General features: G+C 45.1%; 1 protein-coding gene across 1 annotated transcript; it reads left to right on the top strand.

Annotated features, from left to right (window-relative positions):
- The first annotated feature begins 12,506 nt into the window (after nt 1–12,506).
- On the top strand, nt 12,507–20,979 carry LOC135897675 (uncharacterized). Its single transcript, XM_065426369.2, has 3 exons — nt 12,507–12,644; nt 15,238–16,908; nt 20,444–20,979. Exons 2-3 carry the CDS (start codon nt 15,379–15,381, stop codon nt 20,783–20,785), a joined length of 1,872 nt encoding a protein of 623 aa, XP_065282441.2. The 5' UTR covers nt 12,507–12,644; nt 15,238–15,378; the 3' UTR covers nt 20,786–20,979.
- The last annotated feature ends 536 nt before the right edge of the window (nt 20,980–21,515 follow it).

Here is a 21,515-nt window from a genome sequence, read left to right as displayed (position 1 = left end):
CATTCATTCAGCCAGGCAGGATGTTTCCTTGTTTCAATAAATGATAGCTTCATTCGTGTTTATTTCCACCTTCATTTTAAAACAATTTTTCACACAGAACTACTCGTGGTTCGCTTAAAGGAAGCATAAGTATTTAAACTGGAGTTTGTTCAAATAGTGGATCGTTATTTGTTTTTCTATTTCGTATAAAAGTTTCTTTCTCTCATCCCGAGTTGGGGACCATATATCCTCATGCAAAATAAGTAGCAAAATCGAGGATTCCCTCTCATATTTACCAGTCTTTGCAGGCATACTCTTCAGTAATTTTTTTTCCTTACTAACAATCAGCAAGCTAAGCGTTCAAACATAGCACAAATCTGCGAAGGCCGTGTCTGCGAGAACATTCGTGCGTTCTCATCGCACTTGTTTGAGTCATGCTGGGCTGTTCCTTCTTTGTTCTCGCGTAAGCACGACAATAATTTTTTTTTATTCATTACAACGTGTGATAGGTTCAATATTACCTTATAGTAGAAGAGTAGAAAGGTGGCAGATTGATTACTGTTCAATTTGTAATAACTGCGCAGGACACAACAACAAGGAAACCAGCGAAAACACGGGGAAGGCGGGAGATGAAAATTCAAGACGATGAGCCAAACGAGAATAAGGTGAAAGCAGGAGCCAACGTTTCGACAAGTGGACTTGTCTTCGTCAAGGCGACATATGGCATTGGGCTCAAGTCAGAAAGAGAGCGATGATTCTGCCATTGCCACCGTGCTACTTGACATCAACCGCAAACTTGATGAACTGCTTCCTCTAAAGAAAGTCGTTCAAGACATGGAAGAATCCCTGAGCATGATGGCGAAGAAATACGACACCATTATTTCTGATGTTGCGAAGCACAACGTCGAAATTAAGAACCTGAACAACAGAGTGTCCAAACTTGAGGAAATCGGTGCCTGCGCAGAAATAAAAAAGGTTTCTTGTGCAGTTAACGACCTGGAATACCACAGCAGGAAACTAAACATTGAGCTTCATGGTATCCAGAAAAAACACAAGGAATCTTTAATGTCAGAGGTTAACGCTATTGCGTCAAAACTTCAGCTTGCACCATTAACTGAGCAAAGTGTATCTGCGATCCACCGGCTGCCCTCTAGCTCAGATAAGATTCCTGGAATCCTCGTCCGCTTTTCGAATCAATCGACTAGGGATCAATGGCTCGGTAAACGTAAGGCTTTGCCAACTGTTCAGAACGGCGCGTACATGATGGAAAACCTAACTACGCAAAACAGGGCCCTACTGAAGTTGGCTAAAACATGGGCGCATGAGCACGATTTCTGCTATGCATGGCACCGAAGTGGCAAAGTTTTCGTTCGAAAAGAAGAGGGCGATCGCGCGCACTTGATAAAATGCCCCAGTGACCTTGCCAAACTAGTTTCCTGAATTCCTGGTGACTGTATTTGTATACGTCAACCATGTCTTGTGCTGATTGGGTGTGCCCTTCTGACTTGTCTAACTACTTCGGGCCTGCACACAGAAATGGCGTTAAATGCGTCCATTTGAATTGTCAGTCTGCTTGCAATAAACATGATGAGCTCGACGCATTTCTTGGCAGTCTAAGCGTCTCTTTCGACTTTATCATGCTGTCAGAAACGTGGTACCACCAAAACTCGGCAATTTGGCACCCTCCGAACTACAGATGCTTCACGCAATCAAGGACGATTACACGTGGCGGTGGAGTTAGCATTCTGGTTCGAAACGAGTTGATAGCGCAGCGTATAGAAGATTTCTGTACCGTGACCAAAGATTATGAGGTCCTTTCAGTTATATGCTCAAACTTATTGGTTACTGTATGGTATAGGCCGCCTGATGGTAACACTGAGCGTTTTTTTCTCTTCCTTGAAAACTTCCTTACTTATATCTCTAATAATCACTATGAAGTTATTTGGGGTGGCGACTTTAATATTGACCTACTTGCATTAACCCCTTTGTGTCGTGACTTTAAGCTCTTGCTACATTCCTACGGTTTTTCAAATGTTATCTCGGTGCCGACAAGAGTGACCGGCCACACAGCCACCTGTATTGATTTATTTATTACTAATTTCCCTGAGTGCAATACCAAAGCTGGTGTCTGTTCTTCTGTTCTGAGTGATCACATGCCAATTGTTTTCAGTGTAAACCGTAAAATTAAAAGATGTTCCCCATGCGAATTTTCCACTCGGCTAATTACACTCTTGCGAATGCAGAAGTTTCGTGATGAACTGCGACATATCGACTGGAGTTCGATTTTTCAGTCAAAATGTGCTAACTTCGCGTATGAAACTTTCTTGGGAATTTTTTGTGTGCTTTATGATCAGCATTTTCCGACTCGTACTAGAACAAAGCGCTCCTCCAAGATAAGAAAACCGTGGATCACGGCAGAATTATTCCAAGAAATAAAAGAAAAGAATAGTCTATATAACAAGTTCATCGTGTCCCGTGACATGGCAGATCTAGCCACGTTTAAGAGATACCGTAATAAACTTAATAAGCAGCTGCGGCTTGCTAAGATTCGCTATAATAACGAGTATTTCGAATCCTGTTCGAGCGATAGTAGGAAAATATGGAAGAAGGTCAATTCGCTACTCGGTCGTTCACCTGATGCCCTACTCCCTGTTATTATTAAGAAAGACGGGGTTGATGTTAGCCCCGAAATGTTACCTGATGTTTTTAATGATTATTTCACAAACATTAGCACGTTGCCCACAAATAGCAGTGCCTGCCATTATATTAAAGCCGCGCCTCATGACACCGTTTTTCTCCGGCCAACTGATGAAGGTGAACTTATCAGTATTTTTCACAATTTAAAAGACAGTAGCACGTGTGATATAGATAACTTGCAGATGAAACCTGTTAAATATGTTATCGATGTAATTGCCCGAGTGCTAACGCATATTTATAACCTTTCACTCGCTAGTGGTGTCTTCCCACGTAAAATGCAAGCTGCAAAAGTGTTAGCTATATTCAAGAAAGGTGATAAATCAGCTATGTCCAACTACAGACCAATCTCTATACTCCCGATCTTTTCGAAAGCTTTGGAAAAAATAATTTTTATCCGTGTATCTAACTTCCTTGAAACTAAAAACCTTCTCACTGACTCGCAATATGCCTTTCGCAAACACAGATCGACTCAGCTTGCGCTTCTTCATCAGAAAGAATACATCTTACAAAGTTTTGAGGACCACCAGCTTACTTTAGGGGTATTTGTTGACTTTAGTAAGGCATTCGACTCCATCAGTCACGAACTATTATTAAATAAACTTACCTATTATGGTATCCGCGGTGTCGCCTTAAAATTATTTCGGTCATACTTGCAGCATAGATGCCAATATGTGTTCATTAACAACAAATCGTCCAAACTTTCTTCTGTTACGGCAGGTGTTCCCCAGGGCAGTATCCTTGGGCCTCTTCTGTTTAATCTTTACGCCAATGATCTCGTTAATATTGATCCCGATGCCAAATTCATAATCTATGCCGACGACACTACTGTCCTGTTTTCGTCCAATGATGCTTCTGAGCTAGTGTCAGTGGCTAACTCTTGTTTGGAAAAAATGTATTTCTGGTCTCTAGAAAATGGTCTCAAGATCAACGCTGAAAAAACAAAGGCAGTTTTATTTCAACCGAAGAATAAGAATATCTGTCTTTATGGGGACGTGGTGTTAGGGTCTTCTAAAATTGAACTCGTCCCTTCTGTGAAAACACTCGGGGTCTTTTTTGATGAAAATATGAGCTGGAGCGATCATATTGATTTTCTTGCAGTCAAACTCTCGCAAATTACTGGACGCGTTTTCGCTATTCGCTACATGCCTCGGCAGATTAAAATGTTAATTTATAACGCTTTATTTGCGAGCCACCTTCATTATTGCTGCCTTATCTGGGGCACCACATCTGTTACAAATATTAACCGTTTGCTTGTAATACAAAAGAAAATTGTTCGTGTAATTAGTAATATGCCCTTTGACTCCCCATCTGAGCCCCTATTTAAAAAACTTCGGCTACTTAAAGCCAGTGATATGTTTAACTACCGCCTTGCTCTTGGATACCTAAATGAAACCAAACAGAACTTAAGCCTTGTTTCATCTCTGGCTAGATTAAAACACAACATCCCATGTTATAACACTAGGTCCCCGGAATACTGGCATGTGCCGCATGTGCGTTCAACCTATGGTAACCAAATGACTTGTTACACTCTCCCCACTCTGCTGAATAATCTCAGATCTGAGTCCATCGATGTACGAAATTGTTCTGGCAGAGACCTGTATAATTTCTATTGCCCCAAGAATTAATTGGGTTTAACCATGTACCTAATGTTTTTCTTAAGAGTTTTGTGTATCTATATATCTATATTGTTTGTTTTTCCTGAGCTGTTTCATGTGTGAAGCAAATTGTTTAAGTGAGATCTATGTACTACATGCCATTACTCTTTCCTTTCTCCATTTTCGTTGTTCCTCTTTTCCTTTCATTTTTCTTCTTTTTTTTTCTCGCTCCTTGCTGTCTGCTGCCTTTAGGACCTTCTGGTTATTAGGACCAGTCAAGTTGCTTCTGTAGCAACTTTTTTCCTAATGCCTTGGCACTTTGTACCACTTGTTTCTATGAATAAAGGTTATTATTATTATTATTATTATTATTATTATTATTATTATTATTATTATTATTATTATTATTATTATTATTCCTCGGCACAGTATATATAGGTTGGGTTCTCTTAAAGGGGAGAGGGCGTAAGGCGCGTGGGTGCGGCAATGAGCAAAGGTGTGTTAGCGTTCTCGTTTTGTTAGCGTTCTTGTTCTCGTTTTGCAACAAGAAGAAAAGGCACATAACTCATCGCTTTATTGAAGAATACGAAACATTTATAAAACAAATCCCTTGGCTACTGCATCACGCGCTCCTTCATTTCACTTGTGAATGTTTTTGTAGACTTTTATTCCCGTGATGCGGCCCGATGCTTGACCTATCCTTTAAAGTGAGTTTGTGCGGTTCCATCATAAACGTTTAAAGGTAGTCAAGATTACCTCGGACATCCTGAACCTATTTTTTTTTCAATGTCGTTCGCGAAGATCACAGCGCAATTCGCCGCGAAGAAGTCACAAATTCAAGAGTTACGCAGGTCCAACGCTCTCCGGGATTCTATTTTATGCGAAGCGTTTTGCAGTTACGTGGCGATCCAGCATCGCTTCGGATCCGTGAAATGTTGCCAGGTGGATGAACATGTTTCTGTGCCACTGAAAGTTTAGTACGTTACACGTGTTCTATTGAAACGCAGGCGTGTGTAAGCAACGACACATGGACGGATGGCAAGGCGTCTGTGCCGTTCTTCTCGTTCCTTGTGAGCGTGCTTGCATGTTTGCCTTTTGAGTGAAATATGTCTGTGTACAGGACAGCATTCATTTGGGCTAGATGGTGCATACTTGAATTAGGAAGGAACAGCGCCAACTAAGACGATCACGAGATGGAGAACGACATGGCGCTTGTCCTGTGTCGTTCTCCCTCTCGTGATCGTCTTAGTTGGCGCTGTTCCTTCCTATTCAATGTCTGTGTAGGCGAGCAATTTTCCGCGTGACGCAGGCAAGTGCATAAAAGTGTCAATGCGACAGCGACGGCGATAGCATGACGGTGGTCGCATAACCATTTATTTGTTACACTCTGTAGAAGTACGTTATGGTGTCGTGCTTAACCGACCATTATATCCCTATCATGCGAAGTTTACGTTTTTGTAATGCACTGTCCACATGCTACGCCAAATTCGAGCACGAAATTAGGCGGATGCCGAGTGTGAGACGAGGACGAAGCGATGTCACGAGGAATAAGGCAATATGAGATGCATGTAGACAAAAGGATTGTGATAAAGTATGGACAGCTAGGTATTCTCTACCTCTTATGTTACGTGGCATATACCGTGTGGCACATCGCCAATGGCGCATGCCTAGAGATATATACACCCTGTGATGCTTACCTAAGCTGACGGACGGACGGACGGACGGACGGACGGACGGACGGACGGACGGACGGACGGACGGACGGACGGACGGACGGACGGACGGATGGATGGATGGATGGATGGATGGGTGGGTGGGTGGGTGGGTGGGTGGGTGGGTGGGTGGGTGGATGGATGGATGGATGGATGGATGGATGGATGGATGGATGGATGGATGGATGGATGGATGGATGGATGGATGGATGGATGGATGGATGGATGGATGGATGGATGGATGGATGGATGGATGGATGGATGGATGGATGGATGGATGGATGGATGGATGGATGGATGGATGGATGGATGGATGGATGGATGGATGGATGGATGGATGGATGGATGGATGGATGGATGGATGGATGGATGGATGGATGGATGGATGGATGGATGGATGGATGGATGGATGGATGGATGGATGGATGGATGGATGGATGGATGGATGGATGGATGGATGGATGGATGGATGGATGGATGGATGGATGGATGGATGGATGGATGGATGGATGGATGGATGGATGGATGGATGGATGGATGGATGGATGGATGGATGGATGGATGGATGGATGGATGGATGGATGGATGGATGGATGGATGGATGGATGGATGGATGGATGGATGGATGGATGGATGGATGGATGGATGGATGGATGGATGGATGGATGGATGGATGGATGGATGGATGGATGGATGGATGGATGGATGGATGGATGGATGGATGGATGGATGGATGGATGGATGGATGGATGGATGGATGGATGGATGGATGGATGGATGGATGGATGGATGGATGGATGGATGGATGGATGGATGGATGGATGGATGGATGGATGGATGGATGGATGGATGGATGGATGGATGGATGGATGGATGGATGGATGGATGGATGGATGGATGGATGGATGGATGGATGGATGGATGGATGGATGGATGGATGGATGGATGGATGGATGGATGGATGGATGGATGGATGGATGGATGGATGGATGGATGGATGGATGGATGGATGGATGGATGGATGGATGGATGGATGGATGGATGGATGGATGGATGGATGGATGGATGGATGGATGGATGGATGGATGGATGGATGGATGGATGGATGGATGGATGGATGGATGGATGGATGGATGGATGGATGGATGGATGGATGGATGGATGGATGGATGGATGGATGGATGGATGGATGGATGGATGGATGGATGGATGGATGGATGGATGGATGGATGGATGGATGGATGGATGGATGGATGGATGGATGGATGGATGGATGGATGGATGGATGGATGGATGGATGGATGGATGGATGGATGGATGGATGGATGGATGGATGGATGGATGGATGGATGGATGGATGGATGGATGGATGGATGGATGGATGGATGGATGGATGGATGGATGGATGGATGGATGGATGGATGGATGGATGGATGGATGGATGGATGGATGGATGGATGGATGGATGGATGGATGGATACAACTTTCTTGTACGTCCGGCAAGGTTTAACGCGACCCGGGCTCCGGTCTCCCACGGAGGAACGTCAAGGCCCTGCCTCAACGCCACCTCACGGGCTTGCTGGACTGCCCACGTCTGGATTCCGAGGTCTGAGCTGCACAGAGCGGCGGCCCACCTCGACGACAGGGTCTCCGGAGTAACTGCCATCCCTCCTATAACTACATTGCACTCCCACAGCATGTGTTTGAGTGTTGCTGGTCCTTCCTGGCACAATTTGCACGTGTCGTCCTGATGCTTATCTGGGAAGATACGTTTCAGACGGAATGGATTAGGGAAGGTCTTCGTCTGGAGTTGTCGCCAGGCGACGGCCTGCCTCCTGTTCAATTTGGGACTCGGCGGTGGGTATATCCTTCTGGCGTTCAAATATGCACTGGTGATGTCGTTGTATCTTGTGAGCCTGTCCCGTTCTGCTCGAGAAGCGTTCGCTATCGTGCGAGGGGCGTTGCCCTGTTCGGCGCGGCGGGTCATGTCTCGCGCCGTCCGGTGCGCCGTCTCGTTTAGGTTCGGGAGCGCGTCGCCTTGGAGCAAAAAAAAATACAAAATTCACCGACTATTACGATACTCCCCAATGCAAAATCAGAGTGCTGCTCTATATGTGTTTTCATGTCGCGTGCAAATATTTTGTATTATAAGTATGTAGGTACACGGTTAATATTAGGAAGAGAACGCTGTGAGTAGCATAGTTGGCGCGGACAATCTGTCTTGTGCGGCACATTGCAAACGGACCGAAGTATGGCCCAACTGCCACGCTTATCGGGAGATCGCGAGAAGCGGCGCGCGGGCGACGCGTGGTCGCGTATTGGCGCGTATTGGCGCGTATTGGCGCGTATTGGCGCGTACAGTGGAAGTGTCCTTCGATTCTTTGTGGTACTACAGATTTGTCACCACATTTATTCTCAATTTTCCCCATACACAACTGTCTTACAAGAAACCTGGCTTTCTAGTGGTCGAAATGTTTTACTAAAAAATTACCGAGTATTTCGTGTGGATCAACTTGACAGAGATGGTGGCGTTACTTTCTCGATTTCAACTATATTTAGTCAGAAGGCCGCGATATCGTATCAACGTATGTCTACTGAATGCGAAATTTTATCATTAGACATAACACTCTAAGAGAGCTCTCCTTTTACTTTAGTCATTTCTTACTTCCCAGCAGGAGTACAGGACACCCGATCTCTAGAAAGCGCATTAGCTTCCTGCAGAAAAGCCGTAGTACTCGCTGGTGACTAATTCTCATCATGTGTCTTGAGGTTTTAATACTGATTTCAGTGTAAAATGCCTGTGGGACTCGACTCTTGATAATAATCCATCCTGTCTAAATTCAAAAGACGCTACGTTTGTTCGCGGCTGGTCTCAATTATCTCAATTGGTCTAAATTATCTCACTTTCTGCAGCTCGTCTCTAAATATTTCCTCGTGCAAAACTATAGACTGCGCTACAAACAGTGATCACCTTCTTATTATCTTCGATATTAATTTCCCTGTGAATTCTTTGAGAAGACAAAATGCCACGTTCGTAAACTATGACAAATTTCAAAAGAACTTGAAGTCTACGATGCTTTCCCGTACGGATATGCAAGAGAATATTAGGGCTATGAGCCACTGTGCAGTTTTAAAACGTTCCTTAAAGAATGCAGCTCTTAATTTAAGCTCTGACACAGGTAAATCTTTCAGTCCGTGGTGGAATTCACAATGCACGCGTGCTCACCAAGAATGAAAAGCTGCTTGGAAGAAATTGCTTTGTAAACAATGTCCAAACAATTGGACTGATTACCAATTTATTACTGCATCTTTCAAGCATGCGATAGCTAAAGCGACAGATGAGTGTGATATGAATAAAACTCACTTATCTGTCTAAATCTAAAAACAAAAAAGCCCTAGGGCTCTTTAGATTTTTACGCCCTCGAAAAATGATTCTGATATAAGCAATTATTAACACTTTTGTCCTTTCGCCACCTGAATCGTCCGAATTATTGGGAAATATTGGAAATGGACTCGAAAACACATTCGCCTCAATAGTTCCACCGTGCCTACTGAAACTATTATCGCTGGAGGAATTTAGGGAAGTCACATTCCAAGAACCTGCGGATGTTGTTCGCTCTCTGCCTTCTTCAGCGCCAGGTCCAGATGGTGTTACCACAACCGGAATGAAAATTCTGCATGAATTCTCCCTGCAACAAATTTTGAATATGGTAAATTGCTGTTTAAAGAATGCCTCTATACCTCCAGAATGGAAAATTGCTAAGGTATTTCCCATACTTAAAAAACAGGGAGGTGGATATATTTTAGATAATATTACACCTATTTCTCTCACGTCCAACTTGGTTAATCTAATAGAATGAATTTTGAATAGCCGAATTACAATACATATTTCTGAAAACTCAATACTTAACCCCAGTCAAATTGGCTTTAGATCTGTGTGCCCCATATGTTGTGCGCACGTAGACATAGATAGTAGCATACAACTAGCTCGTCGCCGAAGAGAATATTCAGCATTAGTGACCATAGATCTAGTTAAAGCTTATGATTCTGTGGAGCATAGTATACTGATAAAGCAACTAAAGAATTGCAGGTTTCCGAAATACATCACGGCATGGGTTTCAGAATTTTTAAGGGAAAGAGAATTCTACTGTTTTCAAAGTGGATGTTCCTCGTCTAGGTATAAGCAGAAACGCAGGGTACGACAAGGGTCGGTATTATCTTCTGCTTTATTTAATTTATTTTTGAGCTCCATCCCTTTGCTTCAGGAAAATCACGTATACGCTTATGCCGATGCCATCGCTTACTTTTTGCATGGAATGATGATGTACATTCACCTTATCAATAGTTACAAAATTACTCATGTACTCTTGAAACTTGGATTGAGAACATACGTATGTCTCTGAACGTCACTAAACGTGCAATTATTGTTTTTTCTTTAGATGTTCCCGTTCACATTGCACTCATCTATCGTCAAGAGTTCATTTCCCAGTTGGATTCTCTTAAATACCTGGGAATCACTACGATGGTGCCCTAAACTGGAAAAGCCACATTGAAAAAGTTGTGCTTAAGGCAACTCCTGCCGTAGGATGATTGCGTAAGATCACTAACTGACGATATTGGTCGCGAGGACGTACATTAATTATGATATATATTATGTATATCCGACCCATCATAGAATTTGGGTGTGTCTTGTTTTCCGGTGGCCCAGCTTACAAAATGCAGCCTCTGATTTTATCAGAAAAGGAAGCTGCACGATTGTGCTTGGGAATGTTTAGGTTTGTCGCAAACACCGTACTATATATGGAAATGTGAATACCATGTTTAAACAGAAGATTCACGATCCTTACAGTTGAAACGTATCTAAAAATTTACAATTCTTCTCAAAGAAAATAAAAGTGTGTTTTCATTAATGAACCAAGTTCATTTTTTAATACTGATTGGTCGCGATTACGCACACCTCAAGATGTATTTATACAGGCACAGCTAAAACCATTTAGTGAGCAAATTCAGCGTATTCAACCAACAGGTCAATCCAAGATAGAATTTGACGATATTTCCCCCTCAAGTTCTAAACTAATGTCATACAAATATTTAAATGACCAATTACTGGATTACCTTCCTCGCCTATAAACAAACAATATAATAGCCACTGATAGTTCACTGTCTTAAGAGAAGGATGGCGCAGACATTTTCTCTCCGTCTCTTTTTTGGTCTTTTTCTATTAACCTTCCCCGTTACACGCCTATTTTCGTAGCAGAATCATTGGTGAGTGTCCTAGCACTGCGCAAACTTCCCGCTAATCAATCGTCAGCTGTCGTAGTTACAGATTCTCTATCGGAATGTCTGTCGCTTTCAACGGCAACGAATACAGCAACCTTAAGTATGACTCAGAATTTATTCCCTAGAACGTTACAAAAAAAAATAATTTCCTGTGGGTTCCTGGCCACCGCAGTTTATACGAAAACGAAGTATGGTCTGTTTATTAGCCACAACGACTCTAAGTGGACCTTCCATTCCGGTTTTACCGGATACAGCTTACACTACTGCATCGAGAAACCAAAAAGTTTGTTCGCAACATGATTTAGTCAAGTTATCGCTGATACCATCTTCAGACTTTCAGCATCTCGTTTCTTTGCTACAATAAACAAGGGTGTCCTTCTCGGCAATTGTAAGTTACATACACAACATTACGCTGTAGCGTCCCGCATTTGAATTTTTATTTACATAGAGTTGGTCTGACGGTGTCCCCTCTATACTACAATTGTAAGGAAATTTAATCAAGAAACCACTAACTCTTTGTCACGCAAACGATATTCACGCCACAGAAATACATTATTGGAAGTTCCACTGTGCAGAATTAGATTAGGGTTAAGTATACCAGCATAATTATCATCTGGGGCCTCGACACTGTACTATAGTTACATAGACTTGTGTTCCGCAGTATTGGATTATATAACTGAAACAAAACGCTTGCACTGCTAATCATTGTATCTTTATTCTAAATACCAAATCTGCACTAATTTCACCTAAATTGATTTCTCTATGTTTCTTATTAACATTAATTTCTCCTTGGTTGTAGCTTCCTTTACCATTCCGCTTTTGGTCAGTCTGACTGCTGACTCGCATACTAGTCTAGTCATTACAACATTTCTTTATTTGCGCGCGTTAATTTTACTTTGCATTTATCGTTTTTAAATAAGAATTTCCTTTAGCTACCTCCAGCCGCCCGATTCTCCGCCTATTCTCCTTAGTGGGTACGAGCCATGGGAAAGGTCTATCATCATCATCATTGACACTAAAAGCCTGTCGCTCTATCTCGGGCAACACTTCCTCGCCATCAGTGACCACTTCTACATGTCATTAGTACTCCACTTGCTGCACTGATTTCTTTTCTATGTAACTAGTTTTTTTCCTGCTTTTGGCTTCACGGGGTCGCAGGCGACGTGCTCACGGTTAAATAAAAATCAAATAACAATTTCCTCTTAAAATGGTGCTTAGCCGCTGCTATTATCACGCGCTGGCCCCGGGAAAAGATGAAGATATGTCATTTCTACCCTTGGCCAGTTACTGCAAGCACGATTTGCGCGTTAGCAACTGCGGTATGGCCCGCATCTTGGTTCGGACCACCTCCGAGTTTCCCGGTTTGCCGTTAGCATGAACGGTAAGCGTTTTCCTCCCGGGTTTCTATTCCGCGAGTTTGCTTGTTCAAGGTTAGGGAACGCATTCACGGTGGGACAGGATCAATATATTCCGTCAGCACTGAACTACGACACGAGAACTTGGGTGGATAAAGTAAGGAAGATAGGAATCGATGACCAGACAACGAGCGATGGAGCAAAAAAAAGAGAAAAAACCTGATGATATGTGCATAAGCTAGCCGATTGGAAGGGGTCAGTCAGAATTAAAGGGGTTTTGAAAAACTTTTCATCGAAGTCGAGAAATGCATTTTAAGTTGAAATAGAATCTTTCAGAAATACCTTGCCTCAAAAAGTACTTAGATGCATTAAGCATAAGGCGCAGTTATTGGCAATCGAACGTCCAGGCCTACGCAGTGCTTCCGCTCCTTCTTCAAAGTCTTGCACAGCGAAGGCAACGGCTCAAGCGAGGCGCACCTACAACGCTCCGCCCACCGTGGCGCGAAGTTCAAATGTGATTTTCATTGTCCACGTAGACGCCACTACTTCCGATTTTGGCACATACGACACGCCAAACGTATGCAAAGCGCGGTTGTGGTCAGGGAGCCGCGTGAGTTCAGCCTGAGGACTCGTCTTGGCACCCGATAGAGGCCACGGTATCTACGCCACGTAGCAGACGGCAGCTGCGTCCAATTTTAGTGCGTATGCGCAGTGTTTGCTTTCTACACGACAGGGATTGAGTGCATGCTCGTGCTCATGTGCCCCATTCTGGCCATGCTACGTGGTGCGGACTGGCTTTTTGTCCTGCACCAGCCTGCCTGACGGATATCACCCACATCCACCTTGCGCATTTCGAAGCGCTATCAATAGCTCAATACGAAGCGAAGTCTGCCAAGGAGTCTAACCATGGTACGGCAAAGATTGAGAACGCGCTGGCAAGCGTGCGTGTGGTCTTACCTCAAGTTCACGTATTTCGGGGTTAATTGAGCGTACGGAACTAGTCAAGAATTGTCGAAACCCGACGGCTATGCGACACCGATACGCAGGATGGCCAGAGTTTTTAACTCCTACGCGGGCGGCCACAACCAATTGCGTGAGGAGACGACAGGCAGCTTCTTCCGGAAGTACGTAATTATTATCGAAATTCGAAAGTAGATTTTTACTTCACCCAGTTTGTTAAACTGCTTCAATAATTGTACGCAGTAGCAGCAGGAAGAATAAGCGCACTGATCGAAGCACCTTTCTTGATTGCTGTCAGCTATTGGTCATTATAACAGCTACGCATGCAAATTAACTTATTGTCAATAAAACAGCGGTTTCTGTATAAAAGAGAGTGTTTTAGAAAAAGGTGACTTCGCGCTCCACTTGCGAACTACACACGCCGTGTACGGCTGCAAAATATGGCTGAGATGTTCACAGCTGCGTACGCTATCGGCGGAACGAGTTTTTTTTTTTTTTTTACCGAAGTTGAGGGATCGTTCGGGACCCGTTTAAAAAATCCGCCTATCTGATGTAACTGCGATTAAAAGGACGGAGTGCAGTTTGATAGGAGAGTCGTGAAATTCGCAGACGTGGTAGCCAGCAGCCCGTATTTGATATTGGAGTACCAGAACCATGAACCAAGGGAAATATAGTGAAATTCGCTACGACATGAAGTTAAAAGATTGAAAAGTTCATGCGCAAGGCAGTAGCAACTTCATATCGATGCAAAAGGCTTTTATTCAGCAATTGACACCAATATAGTGATTATGATGATGACCGTTCATCAGAAAAATGTTTCAAGCCAACAGCTTTGTATATAAGATGTCGTGGGTTGAATATGTGCCAAAACTTTTTTGGTGCGATTTCCGAGCGCTACGAGTAATATTTTTCGCGTTTAAAGCTATCAATGCTGTAAGTTTCCTAAAGCAAGCGCCTTCGTGTTTGGTGTACCGCACACAGGCGTTGACAACGAAGAAGTACATCTATTGTTTTACGATTTACGTTAAATTATTTATCTACGTTTGTTGGTGCTGCACAATGTTTAATCAGAAAAAAAACGTCGTTATGTTTGTTCTGATCCGTACGCTTCGGCATACGACATTTAGGAATTTACAATAATGTCTGTTTTCATTGTGTACTTCTGATTCCATAATTTTTTGTGCTTGTCGCAAATTTTCAGTCATTACATTTGTACCAACTCTATGGAATAAGCTACGATGAGTTTGTTTCTATATTGCTTAGCGAGACACCTTCTACATTCCACGCACCTTTAAGAATCGAAGTCAGACTGGGGACAGAGCTGCACTTCTCTCTTAAGACACTGGCGCACGTTCCAATTCCTACCCTTCAACGATTGCTGGTGCCAGAAAATTGACCTAGTTAAAATGTAACGTCACTACGTTTTCTCTTTTTTCTTGTGGGGGAGGGGGAGCAGACGAACAAAGCGCTTGTGGCCTATAAGTGAGATGAATAATTACGTCTAGTCCAGCAACGACAACTTTGATTTGCAAAAGTGAGGCAATTCTACGGTTACTGACCCACACCTCAAAGCAAAGGTTCGGTAGCCTAATGACACTAGAGTTTTCGAAGTTCAGTTCACGACGCTTGAAAACAGTCACTATATTTCTTTTTGCGCAGTATATACCATCCTTTGCGAATCCAGGAACAATGCAGCAAAGAAAACAGTGACCGTGTCAGCGGCTTCAACAAAAACACCTAGTTTGCTGCTAAAGTCCAGCACTGGATAGCCAGGGCTTCCGGTCACGCAGTTACGGCGTCATGGACTCGGCGTGTGGCAGCCACACCATGGAAGCTGAGGTGATCTATGACGGTTCGCCGAGCTTTCTGCGGTCAGGCGTTTTGCCGCACGATGACTACCTTCCAGAACGAAACCAGTCTGGAATCCCCATCGACGCCAGCTGGTGCTGTTACGATATCAAGCGAAATGCGAACAACAATGACAACTGGGTCAGCCCACGGAAACCATACTCAGACGTTTGTGCATGCGGCATTCGTTCGTGTTACCTGGAACAGAGCGAAATAACTTTTCTAACTCGTGATCCCCTCAGCGAAAACATTTCGTATCCGTCGGAACAACTTCAATATGGCCCCGAGCGCTTTCGACCAGGTGCCTCAAGACCAACGACGCCGTACCAGGACATTGCGCCAATCTTGCCGGAACACAACTACGCCCTGAATCCAGAAAAACTGCGGAGGGCCTGGAGCCTGTTCACGAAGCGCAATTTCAGCAGCTGGCAGTTGTCAAGTCCCCCTTTCATGCATTCTTTAGAGACGAGAGACGCATGCTTTCCATCCAGGCTTTCGACAGATTCACCCCCAATATGGGAGCCTATAATTCACGGTCACGATGGAAACGACCTTACTTCACTGGTCCACACTGGCCAGCACTGGTCCGATAGGCGTCAGCATGACTTTAATGATTGGCCAACACCACAAGTGGGCACGCGACAGACCAATGTCGCACCTTACGGCCTATTGGATACTATAGAACTGTATCAGACACTAGAGACAGCTGGCTGTGACAAAAACCTGGAGGAGCAACGAAGCGTAAAATCTACGCCTGCCATCGAAAGCTTTTTACCGAGTGATGCTGAGTTGGGCCAAGAGCCCGAGGCGATTCTTCCCGACATCAGTGGCCGCGACGGTAAGAGTTGGCATTTGAGACATATCAAGACCGAATCTGACAGCGTCGACTCTTCACGAACGCCGGAGTGGTATCGATGTTTGATCAAGCCCGCACCCACCACCGAGGAGCTGCTACGGAGACATAAAGAGCTGGGCCAGGAACCCGAGGCCATTCTTCCTTACATCAGTGGCGACGGTGACCAGAATAGGCAACTGCGTCGCATCAAGATCGAACCTGTGAGCGACGACCCTTCGCCGGCCCGAGCTGAGACCGAACAGCCGGAATGCCCTGCGGTAGTCGACGAAGCATCGGTGGGAGCAGTGGAAGACGCTCAGTCCGAACAGCGTGAAAAGCTCTTCCGGTGCCCGTTGTGTGAGACCGTGTTTCGTGCCAAGCGCTCGTTGGTCGTCCACATGAGGCGCCACACAGGCGAGCGCCCCTTCAAGTGTCATCTCTGCCCCACTGCGTTCATGTCGCAGCAGGGGCTCAAAGGCCACCTGCTACGCCACTCGAACGCTCGTCCGTGGAAGTGCGACATCTGCTCGAAGGGCTACATCAAGAAGCATTTCTTGAACGTCCACAAGCGCCTCCAGCACCAGGGCGCAGGGCTGTTCAAGTGCGACCTCTGTCCGCAGGTGTTCGTCGTATCGGCAAGTCTCCAGGTAAACTTAAAATTGAGGTACCTGACGTCCGAAAGGAGAGTGGTCGTGGAGGGAAGGGCGAGTTAATTTTTCCCTGCAGCTCACAAATGTATTCCGCAAAGTACTATGCACGAGAATTTCGCATTCCGCACCCGTGCGAATGCGGCGGTCGCGGTCAGGAATGGAAGTCGCGACCTCTAATGCTGCAACAGAAACCCATACCCACTGAGTAGCTGCGGCGGCTGTCTTCAGGTAACGCTTCTAACTTAACATCCAGGGCCGCCATAACACAATCTCAAAGGTCGCTGCATCAGTTGAATTATGGATATTTCTTTGTTCTTCGCCGCTCAATGATCCTGATGACAATGTTGGCAAATAATCGCGTGCGCGACTGACGAAGTGCGCAAAGAAATGGAATATCTAAATTTTTTTTCTTTGCCCCATATTTCAGCTTCGACTCTTAAACCGAAGCTTTCTTTTCGTACCCCCTTAGGTTTGGCCTGGCTGCCTGCTGCGGTTGGCTGCTGTAATTTGCTAAGTCGGTCGGTTTCTTTGCTGACACATTTGGGGATATATATATATATATATACGAAGGTTATATACGGTATATAAGCCGGCAAACCGGCTTATATAACCAGTATGCTGACCGCCAAAGCTAGCGCTGGTAAGAGCACCTCTGCTCTACGTAAAAACAGAACCCGCTACCTAATATACAAACATCTAATGTAAGGTTCGCGTATCTCTAACGCTCACTAACTCCTTAATGTAAGAGCGCATCATATTCAACACATTCTTTGACTGACTTGACTTGCTTTGCTTTGACCATTCGATGTGTGCCTCTCGAAGTGTGCCTTTTTTTTTTTTTTGGCCAAACACCCAGGAAGGGTTAGTGCCACTGGGAAACACGAGGTACAGAATCCTGAAATGCTGCTTAGTAGCTGTCGTACTTTTCTGTGCCAAAAACCGTCATCACCATTTCACCCTTGAGAAGCAAGGAAGGAAGGAAGCAGGAATAGAGAGAAAGAGCATCACACACCGCCTTCGCCCTCTGAACATGGCTGTGGTGACGTCTCACTCTTGAACCTGTCCGGTTTGGTGCTTTCACTTCGGCATATCTTGTGAACTGTGTAGTGCATAAATATAAACTTCCCGCAATGTTAAAGTTGTAAATTTGGAAGGGCATAAACGTAAACATTGCATAATATAACAGTTAGCATTGAATATAGTTAACGACTGCACGCAACTCCGTTAATTTATAGAACTTATTTAACCACTTTACTTAAGCGCCCTTGCACAAAGATACCAACATATGCGTTGGATCTGCATAATTTTTTTTTTCAGCGTCCCGCAATAGAAGCGTCAAAGCTAACGCTGCAGATTGTGCTGCAGAATCACCCGTCTTGTTCGGGCAAAACGATGATCACACTAAACACAAGAACAAAAGTTAAAAAATAGGACACCCGAGCATGTTCTTCATATTTAGGGCTGCTATTTTAGCGAATTTTGCGCTATACATTGAAACTCTTTCGTCACATGTTAAACAACAAAAATGCGCTTTTACCGAGTAGCAGACTGCGAACATGGGCCCGCATTCAGAAAGCTTTTCGTTCGTAAGTGGTCTTTGCCGTTGACCAGCGGCCTCTTCTAATATGTAAGGATCATGATTGGCTAGGATTTTCACTTACGAACAGAGTTATATTGCAAGAACATTTCGTGAATACGGGCCCTGATTTTTACGAAATAAATACCATATCACGCAATGAGGATTCGCCAGAACCTTTTTTAAGGATAGTAGTAGACTTGCAAACTTCTAGAAGAATATTCCGCTAATTCAGACTAGCAATCGTGATTTGCAAAGCCCATCTCTGAATATTTAGACGTTACGTAGAAGTATCTGTTAATATAATTCTCGCGGTACGCGATTTTAAAACGTGGAGCCTTCCTAGAAATTCCGCCGATAAATGCTTTGCATTTATTATAAACAAATGACCTAGGCTTGCCTTTCTGATATTATCACCCTAATGGCGGATACATCCGGGCCTTAAGAGTCTATCTTTACTTACGCCTGATCCTCCTCGTCGAAATTCCTGAGTGGATATTTAACGGATTCTAAGCGGATTTGTTCCGCTGCTTAGACTGAACCTTTGCGACAAAAACTACAAGTACGCTAGCGCCGTCTTGGGCGTTTTTATAAGGTGAACGCGTTATCTATAGGAGTTCATCATGCAAAAAGTAAAACTTGAACTAGCGCAGCTTAACTTCCGGAAACTACTGAGTGCATTACGAGGGACGCCGTCAGAGAGAGCTCCGATCCACCTTAAATTTCCAATGCCCACACGTCATAAACGTGCGCATAGAGAGCACGGTACACGAATGTTTTACATTCCGCCCCATTGAAACGGGACCGTCATGTCCGGCAGTCGAACCGGCAACCTCGTGATCAGCAACGGGACGTCAAAATGATAAGGAAAATAAGCGACCTCTTTAAATAAGGAAATGCGACAGGATCAGAGTGAAGCTAATAAACTTCAAAAGGACTCAAAGATCGCTCATCAAGCGACGGAACGAATAATGGTGGGCGTAGCGTTAGGAGATAGGAAAAGAGCAGCACGCATTCACGACCAAATGCGGCTGCCTGATGTTTCACTCGAGATTAAGGGGGAAACGGAGACGTGGAATAACCTATGCTTGACCAGACCAGATAACTCGCGGGACATTAGAGCAGGGCAGCAAAATGACAACGCAATGGGCATTAAAGAAGAAAAAAAGCACAGTCGCGTTAGATGACTACATTAACAACTCAGATAAGTAAATTTGCAGCTACACCGATAATGAAGGTTGACGCGGGACAGACGTAATGGTGAACCTCCGGAACGAGACCGCCCTAAGGTGCGCTTAAACAAGGCTAGGACGATGATGATGGTGACAATCATCATGACGACGACGATGGCGACAGTGGAGTTGCTTGCTATGGAAGCGAAGGAGCTGGTGGTGCCATGAATAGAAATTATGATTATGATGGCAATGGGACTGCGGAAAGCACACCCACCGTGGTAGCACAGCAGCCGCGGCGGCTGCATTCCGACGGCAAAGGAATTGAATTCTGGAGTTTTACGTGCCAAAACCACTATTCGGTTATGAGGCACGCCGTAGTAGGGGGATTTCAGAATGATTTTGACCACTGGGGGACCTCTAACGTGCCCCTAATGCACGGGACACAGGCATCTTTTGCATTTCGTCCCCATCGAAATGCGGCCACCACGGCCGAGATTTGATCCGGCAACCTTGTGCTTCTCTCATGCTTAGATTTAGGCGCACGTCAAAGAACCCCAAGTGGACAAAATTACTCCGGAGTGCGTCACTGCAACGAGCTATCAAGACCGTGGTTTTCGGCACGTAAAACCCCAGAATTTATTATTTTTTTAAAGGGAAAACACGCTTTGGAGGCCCGCGTATGGGGCGAGCCTACCGAGCCAGAACAGTTTCAGCTTGCTCTTATGTGGCGAAGCATTCGGGGACACTTTTCTATTGCTCCCTCGCTGCGTTCGATCCGCAGGTGCACCGACGCGCCCACGACGAGGACAAGCCGTCGCAGTGCCACGTCTGCCTCGCCCAGTTCCCCGACAGGAGCACGCTCCGGAAGCACGCGCTCGCCAAGCACTCGGACCGGCCCTTCATGTGCGACCTGTGCGGCAAGACGTTCTCCATGCGCGCCGCGCTCAAGAACCACCGCTACGTGCACGTGAGCTCGCGCAGCTGCGCCCCCCGGTGGAACAGTTCCCGGCCTCCACCCCCGGAACTGACGACGCCGTGCGCGGTCCAGCTGTGCAAGGTCGAGCCTGCAGACGACGCGTGCGTGGAACAGTCGCCGCCGGTGACCGGAGCTCCGCCCGTCTGACGTTGCCATGGCAACTGCGGGACACGTGAGATGTTTCGGTATGACGTAACGGCAATGGATCTAGCCGGACGGCGCCAGTGCAGAAGCCCTTTACGGAATATCGAAGCAGCTCCAATGACGTGTGAGATGTGCTCGGGTTTGTTGGTCGTCAACGCTTTATGCGGCTGTCGCAATAAAGCGCCTCGCTTCGTTTAGTCGGCTCGATGAGCACGCACATTCTCACGAACTTGTTTAATAAATGCCGCGGTGCTCCAGACTGAAACTACTACAGTTAAAACTCGATCTAACGAAGCCCGATTTTACCAAGTTCCCGATCTAACGAAAGAATTGCCATTCCCCAGTAGGTACCTATAGGGTTCCATGTTGTCATCAACCCGAATTACCGAAACTAACTTGGCCGAACTCGATATAACGAAATCTTTCCTGAAATAATGAGTAAAGAAAGTGGGGACTTCTTTGTAATTTTGACACCGACGATTTTTTCTTCGAACCTGAGCTCTGAACCTAAGGCGTTTATATATCTAGGCGCCCTAGTCGTGGCTAGCTTTATTTTGACGAGGCTGCACGCCGCGCCCATTCACGGAACTGGGGACTCGAAACCACCTCGGTAGGGGCGGCGGTGGTCACTTTCGTTATTTCGTGATTTATGTAAAAGATGGCCGAATTAGCGGCAAATACGATGCAGCGGAACCTTTCACGCGTCGCTACGTTAAAATCCTAAATTTCTATA

The sequence above is a fragment of the Dermacentor albipictus genome, chromosome 6, assembly GCF_038994185.2.
Source record: "Dermacentor albipictus isolate Rhodes 1998 colony chromosome 6, USDA_Dalb.pri_finalv2, whole genome shotgun sequence".
Lineage (NCBI taxonomy): Eukaryota > Metazoa > Arthropoda > Arachnida > Ixodida > Ixodidae > Dermacentor > Dermacentor albipictus.
This window is presented reverse-complemented; position numbering and strand designations above follow the sequence as displayed.

Bases quoted from the DNA above. Each gene is read 5' to 3' on its own strand.
- LOC135897675 (XM_065426369.2), top strand. From the start codon at position 15,379: ATGGACTCGGCGTGTGGCAGCCACACCATGGAAGCTGAGGTGATCTAT. The intron at 16,909-20,443 runs GTAAACTTAAAA...TTCGATCCGCAG, and splicing joins TCGTATCGGCAAGTCTCCAG to GTGCACCGACGCGCCCACGA.